Genomic DNA, 25270 nt, shown 5'->3' on the forward strand with positions numbered 1-25270 from the left:
CCTCCTCTCCCTTCTCCTATGGTACCAAACCCAGCACGCTCAACTTTCCCTTCTTCCATCTGGCCAACCTGACCCTTGGTCACTGTAGAGCCGACAGCTCCCTGGTCCAAACCTGGCACCTCCGCTGGTACCTTCCAAGCTATGCCTAATGGTTCTCAGGGCCTGGTGCAGTTCACATGTGCTAAGCACATGGTTGGAAGTGGCCTCTTCCAGCTGTGCAATGTGTGCAATCTCTGGGCCAACAGTCCCCAGGAGGGCCCCAGGAACCACACCTCAACCATAATAGGCTCAGATGTTAAAGTGTCTTGGGATACGGATTTTATATCATGGCCCAGAATTCCCCGAGCAGGGGGAAGATTGATAAATGGGTTCTGTCCAGCTCTTGCTTTTACACTCCAGATCTTTAGCAAGTTTATGACCTCCCGCTTCCACTGAAATGTTGCTGAGGGTCAAGCCAATTCTAGCAGATAGTTTGAGTCTTTCTCCCTTCCAGTTACTGAGGTAGTGTGCCAACTCCCTGCCAAGAAATGGTAGGTATGTTCTCTGACCAGTTTGGATGTAGTTCATAGACGTGGTTCCCATCCTGGGGTCCGCAATCCCAGGGGGGGGTTTCCCCCAGAAGGGATGCAAGAGAGTTTACAATAGGGAGAAACTGAGTGGGCTGCTGCTACCTGGGATTAGCTGAGTAAGAGTGGGGCCTATTATATAGCCCCCCCAAAAAACCTCATCCCAGATAGATGTAGCCCAGGAGGAGGGGGGACAGAGAGGGGCCATTCGCTGCCATTAGAAGCCTCAAAATGCACTTCAGCAGACATGGGGAAGACAGGGATCAATTGTAAATCCCACCCCTACGCGTGGTGAGGATGTGGGATAGAGAGGGGCCAATTGCAGCTGTCAGAACCTTTGCAGCCTCTGCAGCTCACCGGGGAAAAAACAGAAAGGGAAGCTGGGTTATCCCAGTGGTGAGAGACACGTCCCACTGCTGCCACTGCTCTGCCACTGGCCTGAGAGAGACAGAGAGATGCATCCAAAAAAGTGAGTAGAATGGCTGACAGGAAGGAAGGATGAAACTGGGACTGAGGCTAACAATATGAGGGGAAAGACAGAGAGAAGAAGGAATGAGCCAGGAAGGAAAAAATGAAGGATAAAGAGGGAGATGGGAATCCTTGATTGACCTGTTTAAGGACAGTGAGGGTGGATGGCAGCCAATCAGGGGAGAGAAGGAGAGGACCCCAGGCCAGAGGTAGAGAGGGGGGGTGGGGGGAGGAGGGATAGAGCATGGTCCCGGAGGGAAGAAGGGAAGACGACCACTGGGATCAAAGAGGAGGGAGGACAAAATCAATAGACAGGGGTGGATGTGACATTACACACAAACATTTTATTTAGGGGGCCACACAGACAGACACGGAGCCTTCTTCCCTTTCAAAAGCAGGCTGTTTCGCTTTTTCTAAAATCTAAATTATTTTGTGACTCATTGTTTTCTATGTGTTTGTAAGCATCGTAAAAGAAAATAATAAAATATAAAAGAAAAGCAGGCTAAAAGGGGAGGGGTCAGTTTTCAGGGAGGGTAAGTTTCTAAAATCTAAATGATTTTGGGGAAGATTTTAAAATGTAGGTGCGCGGCCTACATTTGTGCTCGTTACCCGGCGGGCACAAATGTAGGCCCGGTTCTATAACATGCGTGTGCAGCCGCGCGCATGCTATAAAATCAGGGCTCGGCGCGCGCAGGGGGGGGTGCACACTAGTGCAGCCTGCGCGTGCCGAGCCCTCGGGGAGACCAGCGGACTTTCCCCGTTCCCTCCGAGGCCGCTCCAAAATCGAATGGCCTCGGAGGGAACATTCCTTTCCCCCCCACCTTCCCCTCCCTTCCCCTCCCTGCATTTATTTCACAAGTTACTGCGGTGCACCATCCCCCGGCCCAGCGGCCTTGCCCCAGCCCCCACCCCGCCCATTTTTTCAAACCCCGGGACTTACACGCGTCCTGGGGGTTTATGCGCGCCCCCGGGCCTTTTGAAAATAGGCCCGGCGTGCGTAACCCTCCCCTCCCTAAGCGCGTAGGGCTTTTAAAATCTGCCCCTTTGTGTCTAGCGTTTCCAGTCTCTGCTTGTTGTTCTCTTTTCTGATTCTTACAAGCACAGACTGAAAACGATAGTCATTCAGATTTTACAAAGCCATCTTCAAAAGGGTCTTTTTACCCTTAGCCTGCTTCCCTTTTATACTTTATTTCCTCCATGACTCTTGCAAGGTGTAAGAGAAAGATAGGCTAAAAGGGGGTCAAGTTTCAGGGAGGGTGAGCTTGAAAACATTTTATGTGGGCTGACACCTGCTTATCCATGACCAGGGGTCATTTGGAAAATGATTCCCCGCTGCTGAGGGTGGAAGTAGCTGCGATGCGAACAGCGAGGTAAAACAGGATCAGGGCTCAGCTGAGGGAGGGAGAGTACACAAAGAGATAAAGATGCGAAATCCTCCTGCAAACTTTCACGCACGAGCCTTGCATCTGTTTCAAAGGAGGTGAAGAGCAGGCAGGAACCAAAGGACTGGCTTTCCCCCGCCGGCCCGGGTTTTCAAAAGGAAGCTCTGCAGGCACTTTCCCCTGTGAAAATGAGATTGCAGGCCTGCAGGTACCAGGGATGGTCAGCTCGCTTCCTTTTCCCCATTGCAGCCGGATTGGGAGCTGGAATGGAGGGCAAATTTTAAGTAGCTTTGGAAATTGCCCTGCCGATGTATTCAGTTTAGATCAAACTTTTATACATTATGAATGGTTCTGGAGTGCATGTCATTATTTCTTTTACTTTGACACACTAACATTAGATAGAAGAGTGGGGAGAGGGGGTCCATGAAACTTCCTGAAGCTGAGAAGGGGTCCATGATCGCTGAAAGATTGGGAACCCCTGACAGAGACAATAAATCCCAGTTTTCACATCTCTGCTGTAGATCTTCCATTTTCTCCTTCTTTCTCTTAGTCAGAACTGGTGGAGTACCCTGGGGAAACCAAAACCAGAGCCAGGAAGAGTAGGAAACCCCCCCCCCACCCCTCACAAAAATAAAAGTTTCCAAATGCATGGAAAAGTAGGTAAAAGAACTGCCTCCTTGCCATACCAGGGCTCAACCCCAGAGACCTCAGCGTCCTTTCCCATAAAAATAAATAAAACAAGGAATAGCAAGCAACATGCTGCCCCTAGTAGGGTCAACCAAGGATTTCACACCTTAAAATAGCGGTAGTAGGTGATATAAGACAGGACTACCCCATCTTAAGCTCCCACAGGGGGGAGTTAACACCTTCACTATTACTAAATGCTGCTTCCCGCTTTTTTAGATGAACTCATCCTGATAGTTAGAATCCACTGGATTTTCTATACTTATGAAGACTGTGCCCTCTTATTGAGAAGATGAACTTAATCCACGTTGTCAATGCAATGGTAACCACATGGCTGGATGATTGTAACACTTTGAACAAGGGTCTTACAGACAGGGCCCTCCACAAACTCCAGATCATTGCACAGCTAGCAGACGGATGCAAGCCACACAACCGGTCCAACACATCTGCACTGCCTTCCAGTCCCCTACCAATCCCAACTCAAAAACCTAGCACTGATTTTCAAACCACTAAGAGGAGACAGATCAAATTACCTGACAGAAAGGCAGTCCTTATGCACACCTGTCCGACCATTAAGATCCTCATATAGTGCCCCCATAACAACAATGGAGAGAAAAGAAAGCCAAAGAATGACGACCCACCAATAACCCTTCTTGGGAGCAGCAGCTGCCTTATAGCTCTCTCTCCCAGAAGATCTCCACCAAATGAATCACTACTCCCACTTCAGGAAGCAAATACAAGCCTGGCTTTTCCACCAGGGCTTTAATGTCAATCCTTTCACCCTAGAAAACAGGCACTGAAGCTAAACTGATTGTGATAAACTGCCTGTACACCTTTTTTTTTTTTTGACTACCCTGAACCTCTTCTACATATAGTATTTGGTGATATGTTATCTCCAAAGGGACAGAAATAGGATGGAGGCAGTCCAGAGAAGGGCGATCAAAAAGGTGGAGGGTCTTCATCGAATGATTTATGAGGAGAGATTGAAGAATCTAAATATGTACACCCTGGAGGAAAGGAGGAGCAGAGGTGATATGATACAGACTTTCAGATACTTGAAAGGTTTTAATGATCCAAAGACAACGACAAACCTTTTCTATCAGAAAAAAATCAACAGAACCAGGGGTCACGATTTAAAACTCCAGGGAGGAAGACTCAGAACCAATGTCAGGAAGTATTTCTTCACGGAGAGGGTGGTGGATGCCTGGAACGCCCTTCCGGAGGAAGTGGTGAAGACCAAAACTGTGAAGGATTTAAAAGGGGCGTGGGATAAATAGTGGTGGATCCATAAAGTCTAGAGGATGTGAATGAAGAGAAGAGGCATGGGGGTGGCTTGCGGGAATGATGGCTACTACCTGGAGATTAATACCCTTATTCAATAAACATACACACGGTTAATGTGACACCAACATTGCTCTATGCTTCAAGGGCAAGAGGAAATGTGGAAAAAAGGATTTGCATCCACAAAAAAGCAGGGAAGTAGCTTGCTTGTTACAGCGATTACTACCCCAAACCAAATAAGCCTGATACTTCCCTTTCAATGCATATCCAGTATAGCTCTCTGCTTCAATGGCAGGGGGGATGAAGAAAAGATTATTTATATTCAGACAACAACCAAAAGGACTGAATTACATAGTCTGGGTAAACAAATAAGCATGGGTGTAGATTGCTTGTTACGGTGGTTACTACCCAAATAAGCCTGATACTTTACTTTCAATGCATATCCAGTATAGCTCTCTGCTTCAACAGCAGGGGGGATGAAGAAAAGATGATTTATATTCAGACAACAACCAACAAGGACTGACTTGCACAGGCTGGGTAAACAAGCGTGGGAGTAGCTTGCTTATTACAGCGGTTACTACCCCTAAACAATTAGCTAGATACTTCACTTAGATGCAGCACCAGCACTGCTATCTATATCGATGGTGGGGGTGGAAGGGAAGTAGAACCAAAAAGTTACTTATAAGGGCCAAGATTAACAGCTAAGTATGAAAACAAATAAGAGTGAAAGCTTGCTGGGCAGACTGGATGAGCCGTTTGGTCTTCTTCTGCCGTCATTTCTATGTTTCTATGTTTCATTTCTATGTTATAGATTTACTTCAGGCTAGATCTATTGTGCTTATAAACATAATTGAATTTATCTCAAGTTAGGCATTACTATTGATTTAAAGTTTAGTCATCATTGTTGTGCACCTTATTCCCCATCAAGCTGCTATAAATCTTTGATTGTACCATTCCAGCTTCATTGTATCCTGCCTTGGGTGAATTTCTTATACAAAAAGGCAGGTAAAAATCCGAAAAACAAACAAACAAACAAATAAATAAATAAAATGCCATCTGCAACAGGAACTACTTGAAAAAAGGAAGCCCTAGTTTATATTTAGGTGCCACTGCTTATGGAGCTTTTTTGTACTCTTTATTGAAAAAAAGCATTGAGTGTCATAGCCTTTGGGTTGCGTTATTCTATCTTGGACCCAGCCCTAAGTATCAATCATTTACCTTGTGCATGTGAGGCCAGTCACTTTTTTTGATTTTTCAAATGCTGAGTCAAATAAATGTTCATAATTAAATGACTACTCCTTATTTTAATACTTTCAAAATAATAAGAATAAACCAATGCTAAAGATGAAAGAGCCACCATCCCATAGGTGATGGTGCTCCTATCTAGAAGTGGTTCATAGGTTGTCAGTGTAATTGGCATATTATCCTTTTTGCAGAGCCAAAGCCCTAAACTAAATCTACACTGGGCAAGACATCTCTCTTAATCTACTCTAAACCTAGATCTTTGCAGTTACATCTTTAACCCCTCATTCATTCTTACACTTATTATTATTATTATCAAGATTTGTATAGTGCATACCAGATGTTCAATCACAACTCTCACTCACACTTGTATCATGCACAGCTCTAAATACATACAACCCCCTTTTAAACATATATGTGACTCTCAGAAAATATCTATGTAACTATATATTCCAAGGACTGCACAGATTTTAAAATGCACATACTGGTCAGATACATTAGCAAGCAGGTGTGTGGCTCCTGCAGCTTCAAACTCAAATTAGTCAGTCTATGATGAAAACCACATTAGGTACATGACATGACAGCCCATATGTGACCACATGGGTAGCACTGCAGAGAATTTTAAAGGGCCCACATCCAAGTTACACAGCTGATAGCATTAAATATTTTCTATAAAGGATTGATACTATAAGAAGACCAAAAAGTGTAATGTGACTGTGGACACCTTTGTTTTATGTAGAATAGTTTTGTGTTTCTTGCCATGAGTGCGGTTCTGGGACTTATCTTCCTGTTTTATCAGCAATGTAGGAGACATTTGAGCCTCAGATTACAGATTCCTTATCAAACAAGAGATCTTGCAGTTCTTACTTTGATAAAAATCATGGTTAGTGATACCTTTAAGAGAGTGAGAGCATTATGTCTTATAAGTGGCATCAATGCTCTGTATCTAGATGTGTATATTTTTTTAATACTATTATTGTCTATTTTTTTTAATGGTACTGTTGTTTATTTTTCTCCATTATTTCCATTATGCCCATATTGCTCAGGAGGAATGAGATGTCAAAGGGCTTCTGCCAGTGTGATATGAATCTGAGGTTGCCTATGGCATCCTAAACAGACTGGCACTCTATCACTAATCCCTCACTTAGATAATTTGTTTTGTATTGTGCATTTTATGATAGGCATGTGCTTTCACTGGAAATGAAATGGGATATTTTAACAAAATTTAAAACAAAATTAAAGGCCAGTGCCATTTTGTTGTATGGAGGGCTGGCCAGTGCCATTTTTAAGAAGGGACCTGATAGACATGCTGGAGATTGTTCCTGCCCCATTTGGATTTCTACAGACCCACAGATGGAGGGATGAGATTCCGGGGGCTGGGAAAGGGAGAAGAGAAGGCCAGGGGGATGGGGATGAGGGATTTCAATTTCAAAACTTTTGTGGCACCAGTGATTTTTTTTTTTTATGGTATGGGAGGGGGACTCTGTCCCCTGCATTTTGTTGCTGTTTTGTTTTCTTTTTCATTAGGTTTATTTTGTTTCACATAAATAAAACAAAATAAACCACAAACAAAATTAAAAACAATAAAAAAATTAAAAACAAAACTAAGCTAAAAAAAATATAAGTGCACACCTCTAGTTTAGGATCATGTCAGGCCATGGTGTGCCTGGTAGAGTGGATAGTGAAACTTTTTAGTCACCTGAAATTTTGTTTGCAAGGAGATTGATCCTCTGATACACTATGCTGATCATAATGGAGTGAGGGCAAGGCAAAGTGTGCAAAAGGGATGAGACAGAATGTCAGCCTGAGCCTACTCTACCTTCTCTCAAATCATTATAAATATGAAAATGTTTTTCAATCATGTTGTTAAGATTTCAGAATCATTTTCAGTTCTTCCCCCTCCCCCCATGAAGTCTTATAGAGTTTAGTGACATCAATGTTTTCTTACATGAGGCAGTTTGTTGACTCAGAAGTGGGCGGGTTTCGTTTTTTGCCCTCAGCTGAGCTGCCATCATGGTGGTTCCTTACCCGGTGTACTTCCTCTACTCTGCTACAGAGTTTGACAACATTGTGGTGCCATTTTGTATTTCAAAAAGAGGCAATGAAGCTCCGTGAACTTGATAACATATTATGTGAACCACAGCAGGTGCCGATCTAAAAACTCAACCTTTTGGCAAAAACTCAAGTGTAGGGTCTGGGATAAGAGCTAAGAGTGAGGACCTGTAAGAAATGAGGAGTTATCGCCCTGCCGCCCAGCCTCATTGGCAACACCATAACAACATGGCCATTGCCAAGGCAGGAGGATCAAACATGTTGGAATGAATAAACAAAATAGTGAGTTTGCTTGATGTTTTTTCTGAGATATATAGAGACCCTTTGAGCTACCTTTTTAGCTTTGGCTCAGTGAAACACAGAGGCCAATGAGATGGTGAAAAGGTCACTCTGTGTGTGTTGCTGTTTGTGTCTGTCCCCGCTAATAACCCTGGAATGGTTAGACCTCAGCTCTGTGCCAAGGTTAAGCAGCACTTGGGGGGACTTCACACTTTTCCAGAGCTGGTGAGTGATTTAGAGAAGATAAGGAATGGGGGGAAATTTGGCAGTTTCCTGGTAAGAAATGTATCTCTCTCCCCTTACCTCCCCCTCTTATATCTTAGAAATGGAGAGAGCCAGCTCTGCCAAATTCTGTATGGAGATAAGTTCTCGCAGGGGACATCAGACTTTTCAAAAAGTGGTGACTAATTGGGGGGTGGAGGGGGGCGACAGGAAGTGGGCAAAGTTGGCACCTTTTGAAAAGAAACGAAGGGGAAGTTTAACCGGGCTGACTAAAATGTCACCACTTGCACTTGTTATCACTGTAAGATGCCATTATTTTTATGATCTAACTAGTTAACAATAGGTTTTTGTTGTAAACTTTTCAAAGTCCTAATTTTGGGCGAATCAAGGCCTCTGTCTTCTGGGAGATGAATCCTTTATTCCCAAACTCTAAGGCTGGGTTGGGCGGGGCGGGGAGGAATAAGGAGGAATTCATTCATTTCTAGGGAGCCGGGACCTTCATTTCACAGACACTCGCATTCCTGGCAGACGAATCGCCTCTTCCCCGCCGGCCACTTTACAAGATCTGCAGTTCCATTTGTCCCACTTATCCGTAAAACTAACATTTCTGCTGACCAGAAAAGATGAAAAAAAAATAAAATAAAATGAAGAGAAGAAATGCGCTAGGTTATAGCCCTTGCTTACCATTTTCTGCATGTTGGCGGCAGGTGGATAGACTCGCGTTCTCAGCTTGTTGTGGAGCAAAAGCAACGAGAAACTCTCCTTTCCACCTAAGGCTGAGAGAAGGGAAGAGAAATCAGGGGGGAAAAAGCGGTGAACAAGCAGGGGAGCAGCCCCCTGGACACTGCTGAGAACACAGGGCAGGAGGCAGAACCCGATCAGGCGTGCACTGAGCTTTCCAAATCCAATTGTAGCAGCGGCTGTGTGAGGCAGCGGGATGGGATCTGACAGAAGAAAAGTGGTACAAGGAGGGGAAACCGCTCACCTCCTTCTTGACACGAGTGGTTTATAAAATCTATAGCCGAGGAACCCTCCCCCCCCAAAAAAAAAAAACAAAACAAGACCTGCAAAGAAGGGAATGACAGAGACTTTGGGGAGGACAGAATGAAATATGCGAGAACACCTGATTCACAGCGTCCCTTTATAAAGCTAGCAAACTCCCGGGGTACCTCTGTGAACCGCGGCGGTGGGGCTCAGCTTCTCCGCTGCCTGCCAGCCCTGCCCGAAGCAGGAGCCGATCGCGCTCCAGATCAGGGCCAGGAGCTTCACCCCCCGCATCCGTTCGTCGCCCATGGCTGAGCCGAGTCTAACCGGACCGATCCTCGGGCTTCTTCTGCCTCTGCCTTCCCTCCCTCCGGTTTTTGTTTTGTTTTTTTTTTTTTTCTGTCTCTGGCTGGTGTTTCCAAGGCTTTTTTTTTTTTTCTTTCTTTAATTCTATTCAAGTTTCAGACAGGCAGCGCTAGGCAGCTCAAACAAAAGAATGGGGGATTGGTGAGTAATAGCATTGTCAAACCAGCCTGCTGGGCTGTCACCGCCGACTGTTCCCCTGGCATAAAAGAAACTCTCGCTCAAAAGGCAGCCAGAGAAACAGGGAGACACTTCCCGAGGACGCCCTTACTGCGCACTCCAGAGCTGGCAGCGCAGGGATAATTGTGCGGATAATAAGAAGCTGCTAAGCATTCCAGGCTGTTGGGTTAATAGAGTTCACTTGAAAACTAGTCTGGGCAGATATTGAGCTTCTGCCACTTCAGTTCCCCAAGTAAACCTGCCCGGGGTTGCTTTACACGCCTATCCTAGCCTAACACTAGACTACAGCTGGAGAACTGGCTCTGAGGAGATGCTGCATATTATCCCCTGCACGGGCATGGAGGAGTAACCCTAGTGATTACAGCAAGGTCCAAATCCTACCCCATCAATACTCGTTGTGACCTCAGGTACAGTCAGCTAGTACTTCGGGACAGAGCCAGTAATAAATCGTTATACATTAATTAATTGTAAGCCCTCTTGGGCAGGGGAATAGCTACCATACCTTGAGCTCGGATTTGGACAAGGCGAGCAATTACATCTAAAAATCCATATCCTCTGAGGAGAGGTCTAATGTTGCTCCCTTCTTCCCTGACCAGTGAATTCACCTTGAGTTATTGGATCAAGAAAATAAAGATCCTGGGGCCATGCCATGCACAGGAGAAGGCAGTTATGTAAGATGCATACACACTGATTTTTGTGGATACACTTTTGAATAAATCCCACACAAGCCTCTGAAAGCAGTAGTCCAGGCTAGCAAGGTATTTTTTTTTCACACTACCAAAGGTTTGGCTAATAGGTGCATAAAATGTTACAGAATAGTAATACACTGCTTCCATTATTCCCTACAACATCCACGCATTTCTGCAAGATCGTGCCTGCTGAGGAACAGCACCTTTGCCAGCTTCCAGTTGTGGTTTGGTCAATATTTCCTTTCAAATAACAGTGGAGAGCAAGAAAAGGAATGCAGAGGAGTGAAAGGTATTCGTCTTCTTTATTGCGCATCTGAAGTTAGCCTTCAGTTGTTCTTTCACATGAAATGTATAGTGCCACTTTGTAGCATTGTAAACATCCAATCTTGGCATAGCTTCTGACTAAAATAAACCACTGTGATCTAAAAAGCATTCTGTAGAAAACACCTCGAAATGCATGTCTGACAAAAAAAAATCATTTATCAGTAATACAGAATGTTAAATTCAGAAGGAAATGTAAAGTAATCTCAAAGAAGGTATAGTAGAATAGGATGAATGATACATGGTATTACATTAAATATTCATTGTTGTAGAACACGCAATACAATATATAATACATAGGGAAGAATGCACAGTATTAAAGGATGCAATATAGAAGAAAGCATATATTATATATAAAGTGATTACTGCATGAAGAAGAAGAATAAATATCATTGAATGTATGTTATGTTCCGCAGAAGTTGGAAAACTTTGGCTAATTAATCCCTTTTGAGAAGCATTTTAGTCGAAAAAAGTGTAACCCATTCATTCAAAGTGAGTGTATGACGACTACTAGCAGACGTGTTTTCTTTATGAAAACAATAGAATCTTATTTTTGCTTCCTAACAAAATAAAACTAATAACAAACCCTACCACATGGAAATTTGACTCTCCCAAAATAAAAAATGCCCATGGCAGAACCCTGCCCAGCAATTCTGGTTGATATTTATCACCCACATTTGTTATATCAGCAAAATTAATTCCTCAAAATAAGAACTTGCCAGTAATATAAACATCTTTCCAAAGTGCTAGAATGTCACTTAACAAAACCGATTAATGTATCTTAATGAACAGAATATTAAGAGGAATGCATTCTATCCAAGACAAGGAGATCTTAGCCTTGAGTCAGTTTGTTCTTGAGAATGCAATGTCATTCTTACTGCTACCAATAGGGGGAACCCTTCCCTTTCTAATGGCAGTTCCAGTTCCAGCAACTTACAAGAATGCCTAACAATTGTATTACTTTCGGCTGATACAGTAAAAAACGCAGGAGAGCACACAGGCCACTCTCCTGTGTGCGCGATTCAGTGAATAAATTTATTTAAATTAGGCCCAGCGGTAAAAAGAGGCGCTAGGGACACTTTTGCCGGCGTCAGTTCTCGAGCCCGCTGACAGCCACGGGTTCGGAAACCGGATGCCGGCAAAAGTGAGCGTCCGGTTTTCAACCCGCGAGCTGCGGGCCTATTTCAAAATGTATTTATTTATTTATTTTTTAACTTTTTTAAACTTTCGGGACCTCCGACTTAATATCGCCATGATATTAAGTAGGAGGGTGCACAGAAAAGCAGTTTTTACTGCTTTTCTGTGCACTTTCCTGGTGCTGAAAGTAAAATGTGCGGCTTGGCTGCACATTTTACTTATTGAATCGCGCGGGAATACCTAATAGGGCCATCAACATGAATTTACATTGCGGGTGCTATTAGGTTCGGGGGGGGGGGGGGGGGTTGGATGCGCATTTTGGACGCGCTATTACCCCTTACTGAATAATGGGTAAAGCTAGCGTGTCGAAAACGTTTAGTACTTTGGTTCTACCAAGTCAACAAAACCCACTGTCTCCTTCGTGATCTAATACTGCACCATTCCTGCAACTGCCCCCACCCTCATAGCCCATCTCTGTCTCCAGTTCTTCCCACCAAGGGCCTGATTCACCAAGATCTTTTCTCATAGATACAGAATGCCAGAAAAGCCTTAACAAAGAATCAAGCTCCTAAATCGTGTTAGTAATGCAGCCCCAGACCTGGGAATCTGGGGTTTTAGTTGTCCTGAAAACACGTAGGCAGTAGTTTGTGGTCCATGTGACAGTAAATACTGCCATCTGTAGGGGGTCTGTGCCCTGACTCATAAAAGGCATCAGCACCTAAGTGACCATTCTTGCCACTACCATGTGTACCAGAAAATGCACACCCCCACTCCCTTTCCCCTAGATGTTTCTTCCTTATCACCATCTCCCCCTTCCGTCCTATTTCCTTCTTCCCTTCTGTGGTTTCTCTTAGTTCCCTCAGCTCTCCTTATGTTGTGCTCTTCTTCCTAATCCTTAGCTGTGCCTCTCGGTGTCCCCTAAAATCTTTTCTCTTCGCCTTTACACCCTTCCTTCTGCCTCCCCCAGCCTCACCAGTGCTCTCCCATCCTACCCTCCAAATACTTGAAAAGCCCTGCAGATGCTGTTGTCCTTCCTGTGCTGCTGTAGCACTTCTCAAACAAAGGGCAAGGGGAACGAGTACTTGTGCAGCAGGGCACAGGAATGAAGCGGTTTCCTCTCTCATGGCAATTTTAAAACCTTGGAGCACTGCCAGAAGTTTCGTGTTTTCTTTCTTTCTTTTTTTTTCTTTTCTTTTCAAATCCTTAGGTCCTGGGGGGGTCTGATTCAAAAACCAGAGACTGCAGGTAAAACTGAAAGATCTCCCCCACTATACACAGTACTGAGTTATTTTGGAATTAATTACTCGTCGTTAAGGATTGTAACTGCTGATCCGCGCAGGCTTCCCCATTCAGAAATGTTACACTTACTGGTACAAGCCCACAGTTATGGGTGCAAGACCTGAGCCGCAATAAGGCACAAACACATGAGGTCCACTAGTTTTGCTCTTCAATAAGTAGGCTTTATACTGTTTCATAGTGAAGTTTAAACATCAGGTGAGTACCTCTGGTGGTCCCCCCTTTTTTGACACGAGCCGTGTTTCGTGGAACTGCATCGGGAGGGACCAATTCTAATAAGGTAAAAAGAAACAAACAATCATAATGTGGACATAAAAAGGCAAGAAAGGACATCACAGTAAGCTAGAAGAAAAATACATAAGTGCAACAGAATTCAAAAATATTTAAAAATGAAAGATTATAACCGGGTATTGACCTCAAACTTTAAGACATTCAAACATAGATTGAACAGCAAAACATCGCATTGCACTCAGTCGGAAGTTAAATAGCTATTCAGAAAATGGTGCCATACATTTAAAGGTCATCTGACAAGACCTGTCAGTCATGAAAACCATCATGCTATGTCTGGGGAAAGTGCTGCGTCAAAATAGGGGAATGACATACCAATCAGGCAATTCAGAAAAACATTCTGAAAGAAACTGTCCAATTCATATCAAGGTTCAGTCCATGTGGCAATACAATATTCAGTGTAAAATCCATTTGAGCTCACGTTGTACCAAAGCCCGAGGGACGTCATCTCCTTATGCAGAAGGAAAAACCAAGTCTAAAACAGAGAAACGGAGTTCATCTGGCGGGTGATGGAAATCAGTCCAATGCTGCACAAGAGGGGTATTTTTGCAAGCATGCCAAAGACAAGAACTATGTTCGTATATGCAGGTGCATATCATCCGGGTGGTTTTCCCAATGTATACTAAGGGACAAGGGCAACGAATTACATAAATTACACTGGTGGTGGAACAGTCAGGAGACTTTTTTAGAGACGGGTTTGAAAAAGAATAAATCCGATACGGAGAAGGAACAAGCGTTACATTTCCTACATGGAGCATGGCCAGATTGTGCAGTGATAGGCCGAGTGGGTTCCTTGTATTAAGAAGATGTTAATACGTCCCTTAGATTGTGTCCGCACTGAAAGGCGAACCGGAGACCACTCTGAAAAATTGATAAAGGGCTCAAACAAAGTCAATCACGTTAGACAATATTACAAACATGTCAGCATGCAGGAGAAAAAGGCAACACATATGTAAAAATGTCATGGACAGCAGAAGTAGACTTGGAGAAAAGTAAATCGTGATTCATGTATAGTGACTGCCTAAATGCATGTTTAATAATACAGGAAGGGTAGCCACGATTTAAAAAGTCATTGACATAGAGGTGGCCTGGGATAAAAACTTGTCACTGGTAGAGCATATCCGATGCTGGCGAAAGAATTGACCAACCGAGATATTATCCCAAAACAGAGCGCAGGTGCCAACTTGTATAAGAGAGAAGGGTGTTCCTGTCAGTGGGTTTCTTAAACAGTGTAATATGAAATTGACCTTCAAAAACAGATACTTGGATGTCTAGAAAAGAAACACTACAGTGGTGAATATGCGCAGAGAATTTCAAATTGGGATTACAAGAGTAAAGCCAATCAATAAACAAAAAGAATTGTATATCTGTGCCTTTCCAAATCAGAAAAATATCTTCAATGAAATGATATCAGGATAAAATAAATGAAAAAAATGAGGATTTATATAACATAGGCCTGGATTTTCTAAGGTTGCAGACCTTAGAAAATCCAGCTGTAACAGGGGGCAGGGGGGCGAAGCAGGGGGGGGGGGCCTGTGAAAGCCGGCAGTGATCGCACCTCCACGATGCGATTGCTGCCGGCTTTTGCACCCAAAAGAGCCACTGTGAAAGGTGGCACTATTGGGTGCGCTGCTGGCAGCGGAGTGTTTGCGGCATCCGCCCTGGTACTACCCCGACTCCTCCCCTTCCGGTGTGGATGCCGCCCAGAACCCACCCCAATTTAGCTATCGCACGCGAAAAGTCCCTTTTCGTGTGTGATCCGCATAGAAAAAATGACTCCCATAGAGACAAGCTTTATCAGGGGCCATAGTGGCCCCATAGCAGTGCCCTTGATTTGCTGGTAAATACATCCATTGAAAGAAAAAAAAGTTCTTTGTAAGTACTAATCGTGTGAGCTCTACCAGAAAATGTGTAGGTATTCGTAAGAAATCCTGGCAATTCTGTAGGGCTTCCTCTCAATATTTTAGAGTCTTGGCATGAGTCTAAAAAAGTTGGAGGATAGCGAGGCACTAAAGGCTAAGCATTGGAAGGAGCCACTAAAGGCAGCTCGTCTCCTGATGAATCATCGAATGAAGAGGAGGAATGTTAGTATAGAGAGATTCTATGCCCAATGTGGCAAGAAAAATTGGTTCAGAGGGAAGAGAAATCTGATTCAGTAAAGAAAGGAAGTGACCAGAGTCTCTTATGTATGAGTGAGCGGAAGAAAAGGTCAACAAACTAGGATAAAGGTTTCAAGAGAGACCCAATGCCTGAGATAATCGGTCTGCCGGGAGGATTAATCAAGGTTTTGTGTATCTTGGGTAGAATATTAAAAAAGGGCATATGAGGGTGAGGTTCAATTAGAAAAGCAGTTTCTCAGAAAGTAATATAGTGGGCATCCAATGCTTCCTGTACAAAAGATCAAATAAGCGTACTGAGTGCAGGAGTTGGATCCGCCTGAAGAGGCATATAGTAAGCTCCATCCAAAAGTTGCCGTTCGACTTTAGCAACATACGACTCTGTCCATTATCACCAGACCACCCCCCCCTTTATCAGCAGGTTTGATGATAATGGAGGTGTCAGATAGGAGGGAAGTAAAGGCTTTATGATTAGTAGTAAAAACTTAGTCCTGTCCAGACAAAAACTATTAACAAAGAAAAGAACAACTCCAAACATAATAAGCCCTGGTACAATTATGAATTAAGAAGAACTAATCAGAACCTTAGAAAATTAGAGAAACAATGGCGGAAATGCCCATCGACTGAATCCCTAGGAAAATATAAATCCTGCCTTACAAAATACTATATACTAACCAATAAAACTAGAAAATATTAATATGCTAAGCAGATTCACCAGGTTCTATGTAATTCTAAACTGCTCTTTGAGGTTGTTAAAATTTAATTAAAGACGGGACATCTTCCATCACAAGAAACTACAATTTCACAAAGACCGCTTGCAATGAATATACCACTGCATTCTTAGAAAAAATCAATAAGTTAAAAACACAGTTCCCTATCTGCTCTCCAACAAAAGCATCTGAAGGCTCTAATAGCATGGTAAAATGGTCCACGTTCAACAGAGTATCAAAGCTGGAAATTAGTCAAATCAACACCAAAATTAAACCTGCCATTCATCCATGTGACCCAATACCAACCAATTCCTTGAAACAAGTACAAAGGGTTATCACTCAGACAATCACAACATTAGTCAACCTGTCACTTTCAGAAGGAATTGTGCCAAATGGATTAAAACAAGCTATGATAAAAGCGATCCCAAAAAATAGGAATGGTAGAACTGATGAATGGGGCTGTTGAGTTGTGGACCCTTGAGCCGGCTAGAGGGTGAAGTGGATCCGCTGACGGAAGGCCCGCAGTGAGACTCGTAGCCGGGAGGCAGAACAGAAAGAGATTTAAATGTGAATTTAAAACATGGCTATTCAAAAATGCATATAATTTAACATAAAAACATTAGAATATACAGACCCACAAAGACAAGAATGACAAAAGTTAATAATCAAATCATAAAGAATAAATCAAATGAGAGAATGCAAAATTCTCAAAACAACCCACTGACAAAGATGTGAAAATTATTATTTTGTTTTAATTATCTGTTCCCTTTGACACATGTACTAGGTTAATATGTACCAGAAAATTTCACTTGACAGATTAATGCCTGCCTATGCATACCACCCTTGTAACCAATGTTTACTTGTTTGTTTGTTGAGTTATAACTATGAATATCACTTTGTAAACTGTTGTGATCTTTACATTGAATGATGGTGTATAAAATGTCTAAATAAATAAATAAAATAAATAAATAGTAGACAAATTAAAGAAATGCATACAGGTTTGTAGATCAAAGAGCTGTAGGTTAAACAACAGCAGGCACTCAAATGACAGTAATAAAGGGTCTGTAGGTCCCAGTGGTACCCATAATGATTTTTGACTAATAATGGAGTTGTCAGAAGAACCACGATGGTAGAAAAAAACAACTTAATCTGTAAGAGTCTTATAAATTGCTGAAAAAGCCTCTGAACCTCGAAAGGGTCATAGTGGGGAGATGGCACAAATAAGAGTTCATATTCCAAGATTATTTGTTGAGATGAAGTTAAAGATTGTGAAGACAAATTCACAACCAATAATGTTGACCTGGAAGTTGATATGAGTGAGTCATTCACGTCAGGCGAGGAGGGCTTTGGTCTTGAGGATGGTTGTGATGGCATTGTGATCTCGATGTTTTACAGTCTTGGCATGAGTCTAAAAAAGTTGGAGGATAGTGATGCACTAAAGGCTAAGCACACATTGGAAGGAGCCACTAAAGGCAGCTCGTCTTCTGATGAATCATCGGATGAAGAGGAGGTGAAGGTAACTTTCTTGCGTGGTTGCCAGATTTGCAACATTCATGAATACATGTATCTGTAGAGGTAGTCGTGCTCATTGTGAATAAACTTCTTGTGTTTCACAGAGATCAAATCCTGGTGGAACTTTGCGAGATTGGTCTTGAAATCAGTAAAGGAATCAGCTGGAAGTTGGTTCTTTAAAATGTCCGTCTGTAGTTGCACTTGGTCTTGAAGTGCAGCGGCTGTCTCCTTAGTAGTCTCAATGATCAAGATCATGAGATTGAAGGCGCATTTATTAAGAATCTGATTCCATCTGGTCAAAAACTGCGAGCTAGCGGTGAAAAATTTGGGCTCCTTCAAAATGCGCAGACCCCATGAAATCCAATGGACTCTGCAGTATTCAATTAATGTTGATGCATGAGGTTCAGCCCTGGTGGCACGCTTCTGCAAAGAAATATCTAACCAGATAGTATTGGAAGAGTACTTGAAAATAAGGGAGCTGCAGAGAGAGGTGATGTCAATGCTGTTCCAGAGTAGCTAAATGTGTCTGCTGAGGTGTCGGATGTCATTAAAAAACCACCAAAAATCTGCAAAAGCACACAATTATGGATGGAAGTCCTGAGCCACAATAGGGCACAAACACAAGAGGTCAGGCAATAAATCTGTAAGACCACTCGTTTTGCTGTTCTAAAAGTAGGCTTTATATAGTTTCATAGAGAAGTTTAAACATCAGGTGAATACCACTGGTGGTCTCCCACTGATATTTTTCTGCTGTTTAAACTTCTCTATGAAACTATATAAAGCCTACTTTTTGAACAGCAAAATGAGTGGACGTACACATGTATTGCCTGACCTCTTATGTTTGTGACACTTACTGTTACCACAAGTTCCCCATATCTTCATTTGCATCCTCTAGTCCAGAGCTTTCCAAACTGTGTGTCGGGACACGTTAGTGTGTCGCCTGCAGTGTGCAGGTGTGTCGCGCAAGTCCGGTCAACTCTGATGCGAGTTTGGGCTTTTTTTTTTCTAGAGATTCACTTTTTTTTTTCAGTTTATGGGTTGCTTATTATTGGGTGATTTTTGCTGTCAATCGCGTTTTTTTGGGGGGCTTGGTGGGTGGAACGAGCCCAGCCATCCTTGCATTGGCTGCTGCTGCCGATGAGGCCTGGCCATGAGGAGTACTGACTGCAAGCAGCAGTGTCTGGTGATCATGGAAGGGAGTGAAGCACTTAACTGGCAACAATCAAAAAGACGAGGTACATGAGTGTGGGGGCCAGACATGTGCTGGGGGGAGAGAGATGAGTGAGTGGGGGGCAAACGTGCTGGGGGGACAGACATGTGCTTGAGGGGGAGAGATATGAGTGTGTGGGGGGAGGAGAGAGATGAGTGTGTGGGGGACAGACAATTTGTTTTATTATTGTTTCTCATAAATTATAACAATAACATGAATCTTGGAATATATATTTTTAATATAAATTTAAGGTTTTCATGAGATAGGTTGTGTCGTGAAACATTTTATTTATGTATATATTTAAGGAAACATACATAAATTGTCGAAATATGTTTCGTTCGTTTAACCTTTAACCTCTGGTTTACTAGAAGACTGAATTACTGTGTCCCGAAATTATGTTTGTCTAAAACGTGTGTCACCAACATGAAAAGTTTGGAAAGCTCTGCTCTAGTCACTAGAGATCCTCTGGGTTTTCCCATGCCCTTTTGAATTCCATTACCATTCTTGTCTTCACTAGTTCTTCCAGGAGGGTATTCCATGCATCCACCACCCTTTCCGTGAAAGAATATTTCCAGTTGTTAGTTCTGAATCTATCTCTTTGGAGCTTCATGTCATGACCCCCTAGTGCTACAGCTTCCTTTCCATTTGGAAAGGTTTGAGTCATGTTCTTCGGTAATTCTTTTCAGGTATTTAAAATTCAGTGTCTCTCTCCTCTCCTCTAGGGTATTTTCAGGCCCTCCAGACAAGGGGCAGATTGCCTTGCTGGGGCTTCGTGTTGTGATCCCAGGTCGTGCCCCGGGGTCTCCACTCACCACCCGGTCTGCTCTGTTCGCGGGAGCCCCCCTCCGGCCCGCTGAACCTGAGACGCAGCCTACTGCGGCATCCCCCTGAGAAAGAGATGCCACCGGCGATCCGCTGCTGGCCCTGCCCCCTAGGCGCGCGCACGCAGGGGCTTTCCATTTAAAGGGGCCAGTGCGGGAAATCAGAGGACACCTCCCTGCTGACATCAGACACTGCCGGGTTATTTAAACCCGGCAGCCACAGCTAGCCAGTGCCTTGCAACAAGGTTGACTCTTTGGAGTAGCTAGTTGTGCTTCCTGCTTCCCGGTTCCTGCTGGCTTCTGACCTTGCTTCGTTCTTCGACTCCGGCTTCTGCTTCCGTCCCTGGTTTTGGCATCCGACGTCTGATTCCTGGCTCCTGACCTTGCTTCGTTCTTCGACTCCAGCTCCCGCTTCCATCCCTGGTTTTGGCATCCGATATCTGACTTCTGGTTCCCGACCTTGGCTTGTTCCTGGACTTCGGTTTCGTCTCTTCCCACTGCCGCAGGTACTTGTTCATCACTCCTAAGCCCCAGCGGCTCGGGTCCTCACGGGCTCCTCCCGGGGGGACCGCGGGCTTCCAAGGGTGAAGTCTCTCCTGACCTCCTGGGTGCCATCTCATCGTTGGATTCTTCGGCAGGCTGCTCTTCTGATCCTTGGTTGCATAGGATCCACCTAAGACCAAGAGGCCCGGGTCCCTATAGGCTCCTCCTGGGGGGACCTCAGGCTTCCAGTGGTGAAGTCCATCTTCAAAGTCTCTCCTCAGCGCCGCCTCCCGACTGCAACGCCCACTGTGGGTATCCACAGCACAACACCTGCAGTCTCAGCCGGCCCAAGGGGCCACGATCCTAACACTTCGGGCATGCCCCGGTGGGCTGGGCTGGTCAACCACAAGGTTAGTGTTGATCGCAGCAGCCCCATGCCTGCAGAGCCACTGTAACCAACACCAGGTCCCCATCTGTGCTTAAATGTTTTCTAATTCATATGCTAACCATCCGTTTACTCTGCCCTATGTAAATATAATTACATGGGTAAATTACAGCATGAACCACTTGTGTGGATTTGCATGCATAATAACCTCCCAATTTATAAGTGTACTTCAAATGAGGGTGTGTAAATGTTGACGTGCTTAAAGCAATATAATCCCTGGGCTAGTGTCCCACCACAGGACCCAAAAAACCACACCTAATTTAGGCTTAAGTCTGTAATATTCTTTCCTGATGTTAAGGCTCACTGAAAGTCCAAGATTTCCTGTTGGGGGGAAGATTTACAACTAAGCTTCAAATCCTCAATACATTTGTGACCTTATAATTCCAATACATTTCTTCTGATGTTAAACTCAATTATTTCCTTTAATCCTATTACTGTCCAATCACTGGGATACTTTCTGAACTTCCTCCCAGTAGCTAGTGAATAATAAGATATCCTGATTTAGATGTACTAGTGCAAAATCCCATACTCCTTCCCTTGTAGGTAGCTGGATGGTACATTCTCATTCCTCTCTTCAACATCCTGGTAATGTGGGTGTGGGATTCGTCTGGTGGTGTTGTGTATGAGGCGGCCTTAAAGGTCTTACATTCTGTTGAGAAGGGCGGCCTTAAAAGGCCTGGCATACTGTTACACTCTGATGGTTTAGTGTGCCCTTGGGCCTCAGCCCGGGCCCAGACCTACAGGGCCGAGCCGAGGGTTGACGGTGGGCTCCGCATGGCTAACGGGCTGACCCTCTGCCAGGCCTGCAAGCTCCCAAGGCCAATATCCAAGGATGTTGGAAGTTGAATGGTCCTCCGACCATTCCGAGCCCTTTCAGACCTGCTGCGGAACAGCATGGAGCAGCAGGCCTGGCCTGAGGTTGAGGGCAGACGGAGGCCTTGACACGAAGACAGGACTATGGTCGATGTGACGGCATCGCTGACAAAACACTTAGTTGATGCGACGGCATCATTGATGAAGACACTTGGCTGATGTGATGGCATCACTGATGAAGACACTTGGTACTTGACAACAGCTGGGCGGAAGGACATTTGCACTGTCTCTCAGGGCGCCCTACTCAGGCCACCCGCGGGACTGAGTCGCGGACCACCCTGTCCCATTACGCGCCCTACACAGCCCTTGGAGGCTGGTCACGGACCACGAGGAGAATGGGACAAGCGCAGGGAAAGTCCAGGCAAAGAGGAACTCCAATGACGAAGCCGGTGTCACCCGAAGCTCCCTCTATAGCTGGCGGGAACGGAGGCTCAAGAGCACCAGGGCAATCCCACTTGCAGGCCACCTCATTCCCGGGCACACATCATCCGAGAGAACAGGCCTACAGGATCAAAAGGCTCAGGAGCACCAGACGAAGATGCAGGGAAGAACATCCTGGAAGGCAGGCACATCAGGAGGTAGACGATCATGACGAGACATCCAACATGGACCGGGACCTATACTCTAACCACTTTCTCCTCTTTCCCCAGGACCACAGATGGTCCATTGGGACTCACATGGGGAGAGACACAACTCCTCTGAATAAACATAAGACCTAGCCCTTAGAGCACTCAGACGAATAACAGGAAAGAAAATTCTAAACAATGGGGAAACCAATGGGGAAACCAAAACCAGAGAAAGGAAGGGTGGAAAAAACTTCCTCCTTCTAACAAAAGGCAAAGCCGTAACCAGGCCATTTGGCACCTATGGCCAAGTGAAAACGTGTGCCCTCACCCTGAACACAACACACAACACCACGAACTGGGAGACTCTGTTAAATGTAAGAGGCTTTAGTTGTCATGTTTATTTTATCTCAGCAGTTTCCTACTGCTCCACTGGGTTTCCAGCTCAATCGGAACCAGTACAGGGATCTTGGCAATATCATGAGCCTTCATTCAAAAACTGAACTGGAAACCCCCAGAAGTCAGACTCTGCATGCCATGCAACACCAGAGAAATACATTTCCTCCAGTATTGTGCAAAATGAAAGATATCATGAGCTGCACATTCCCAAAGCTGACATATTTCATTCACTAAACTGAATATAAAATAGGGATGTGAATCGTATTTCTGACGATTGAAAATATCGTACGACCATTGAAAATATCGTACGATATTTTCAAAGTCATCAGAAATCGGGGGCTCCCCGAAACCGATAGGAAAACCCCACAAAATTGTTCGTGGGGTTCTCTTATCGTTTTGGGGGAGGGTGGGAAAAACGGCACACAAAAACAACCCCTAAACCCACCCTCCCGACCCCCCCCCAAAAAACGTTTTAAAATTACCTGGTGGTCCAGTGGGGGTCCCGGGAGTGATCTTCCGCTCTCGGGCCGTCGGCTGCCACTAATAAAAATGGCATGGCCCGTGCCATTTTTAAAGATGGCGCCGGCCATCCATTACTCCTACCATGTGACAGGGGCCGGCCAATGGCACGGATACCCTGTCACATGGTAAGGGCAAAGGGCCATCGGCGCCATTTTTATTAGTGGCAGCCGTCGGCCCGAGAGCGGGAAATCGCTTCTGGGACCCCCACTGGACCACCAGGTAATTTTAAAACATTTTTTTTTGGGGAGGGGGGGTCGGAAGGGTGGGGGAAGCTAAGGGAGCTGTTTAAAGCGTCGGGGGTGGGTTTTTTGTTTATCCGCTCAGGCGCAGCCGATAAAAAAAAAAAACCTGATCGGGCCGCACGAAAAAAAAATTGACAATGTAAATCGGAACCGGAATCGGAACCGATTCCGGTTCCAATTCACATCTCTAATACAAAATGCTTTTATCTACCCTTGCACTCAACATTTTATTTTTCTAATCACTGTGATCCTCATTTCATTATCCTGTTTTCCTCTTCTTGGTCTCCTAACTCCTTTATAGAGTCCCCTGAAAAATTTCCATTTTATTTCTTTCCTCCTGTCTTCTTCAGTTTCTCCTCTACACCTCTAATACTGATCTTTCCATTTTCTTTTCCTTTTTCTTCTTTTTATCTCTGCCTCTCCATCCACTCATCTAGATTTCATCCCCTTCTCTTCCTCCAGTTCTCTGTGCCAATCCTACACCTGCCAGACTCTCTCCTCTGTTGCCCCTCAGGTTGCTGAGGCCATGGACATATCAGACTTGATTTCACTGCAAGCCATCCCTAGCATAGTCTGCAGGTTTCAGGATCAACAAAGTGCCTTGAGGCTCCTGGCCACCACGATGGATCGGCTTTCCACTTGTCTTGATGCACTGACCACTCCTGCAATCTACAGCAACCCACTTCCAAGCCCAGTTATTTTGACAATGGTACTTGTGGTCCTATGCACTGGCCTCTTGCATCTGGAAAAAATCAGCTTTCACGTGATCTCCAGAGCCATCTAGCCTATCATCCTGGATCTGCTGTGGCTCTAGCAATATCAACCACACTTCGACTGGTCTGCCTTACAAATTCACCTGATGGGGCCCTGGGAGTACAGATTCCTGTCTGGTGCCAGTAGAACTTCCTCATCCAGTGATTGTGGCTTCTTTACTTCTGGGACTTCCCCACAGTACGTGGATTACAAGGATGTCTTCTCAGAAAAGAGTGCAGCAGTATTGCCTCCTCATCACACATACGACTGCAGCATTGCGCTTATCCCAGGAGCCATGCCTCCACACGGACAGGTTTATCCCATCTCTCCCAAAAACTCATGCCATGTCTGCCTACATCCAGGAGAATCTGGAATGTGGATTTATCCACCCTCTCTCTTCCTAGGCAGGGGCTGGATTCTTCTTTATCGCAAAGAAAGATGGATTTCTCAGACTATGCATAGACTACCACGGCTTGAATGCCATCACTAAGAAGGACCGATATCCATTACCTCTAATAGCAGAGCTCTTCAACCACCTCCAAGGTGCCAAGATATTCACAAAGTTGGATCTCAGGGGTGCATACAACCTTATCTGCATTAAGGCTGGTGATGAATGGAAAACCACATTTAACAATTGTGACAGACATTATGGGTATTTGGTCTTGCTCTTTGGGCATTGCAGGCGGTTTTCCAGAAAATAGTCAATGAGATTGTTCTCAATCTGTTATAAACCTGTGCGGCTGTATACTTAAGACAACATCTTGATCATTTCTCAAACCCTGAGTTACCAGTGAATAGATATTTGCATCATCCTACAATGCCTGTGAGAGAATAATCTCTTCACCAAACTAGAAAAATGCCTTTTTGAACAAGAGGAGCTCCCCTTCCTTGGGTACATAGTCTCACGAGACAGATTTTGGATGGATCCTGCCAAGATAAAAGCCATTGATTGGCCTTGCCTCATGGGACTCCAGGCCTTACAAAGATTCTTGGGGTTTGCTAATTATTACCGACAGTTTATTCCAAATTACTCCTCCATGGCAGCCCCTATTACTGCCCTTACCAGCAAGGGCACCAAACATCTAATATTAGTCACCCAATACTTTTGAGGCATTTCAGAAGCTAAAAAATGCCTTTGCTGACAAACCTTGCCTGTGTCACCTGGATTCTACACAACCCTTCATCT

At 44.4% G+C, this 25270-nt stretch overlaps 2 protein-coding genes across 3 annotated transcripts in view; one reads left to right on the forward strand and one right to left on the reverse strand.

The window, feature by feature from the left end:
- LOC115095348 (C-type lectin domain family 18 member A-like) overlaps positions 1-9997 on the reverse strand; it is an 80850-nt gene extending 70853 nt beyond the window's left edge. The window contains 2 exon segments of the mRNA XM_029608889.1: positions 8861-8952; positions 9346-9997. Of these exon segments, the coding sequence (XP_029464749.1) occupies positions 8861-8952; positions 9346-9469 (216 nt within the window). The 5' untranslated portion in view covers positions 9470-9997.
- LOC115095349 (fibulin-7-like) overlaps positions 1-25270 on the forward strand; it is a 158593-nt gene that overhangs the window by 25195 nt on the left and 108128 nt on the right. The window contains exon 1 of one of the 2 annotated variants that reach the window (XM_029608890.1): positions 17659-17777. The exons of the other annotated variant lie outside the window; for it this stretch is intronic. Within the exon in view, the coding sequence (XP_029464750.1) occupies positions 17664-17777 (114 nt within the window). The 5' untranslated portion in view covers positions 17659-17663. Of the gene's footprint in view, positions 1-17658; positions 17778-25270 lie in introns of those variants that run through there. 2 annotated transcript variants of the gene reach the window in all.

The sequence above is a fragment of the Rhinatrema bivittatum genome, chromosome 7, assembly GCF_901001135.1.
Source record: "Rhinatrema bivittatum chromosome 7, aRhiBiv1.1, whole genome shotgun sequence".
NCBI lineage: Eukaryota > Metazoa > Chordata > Amphibia > Gymnophiona > Rhinatrematidae > Rhinatrema > Rhinatrema bivittatum.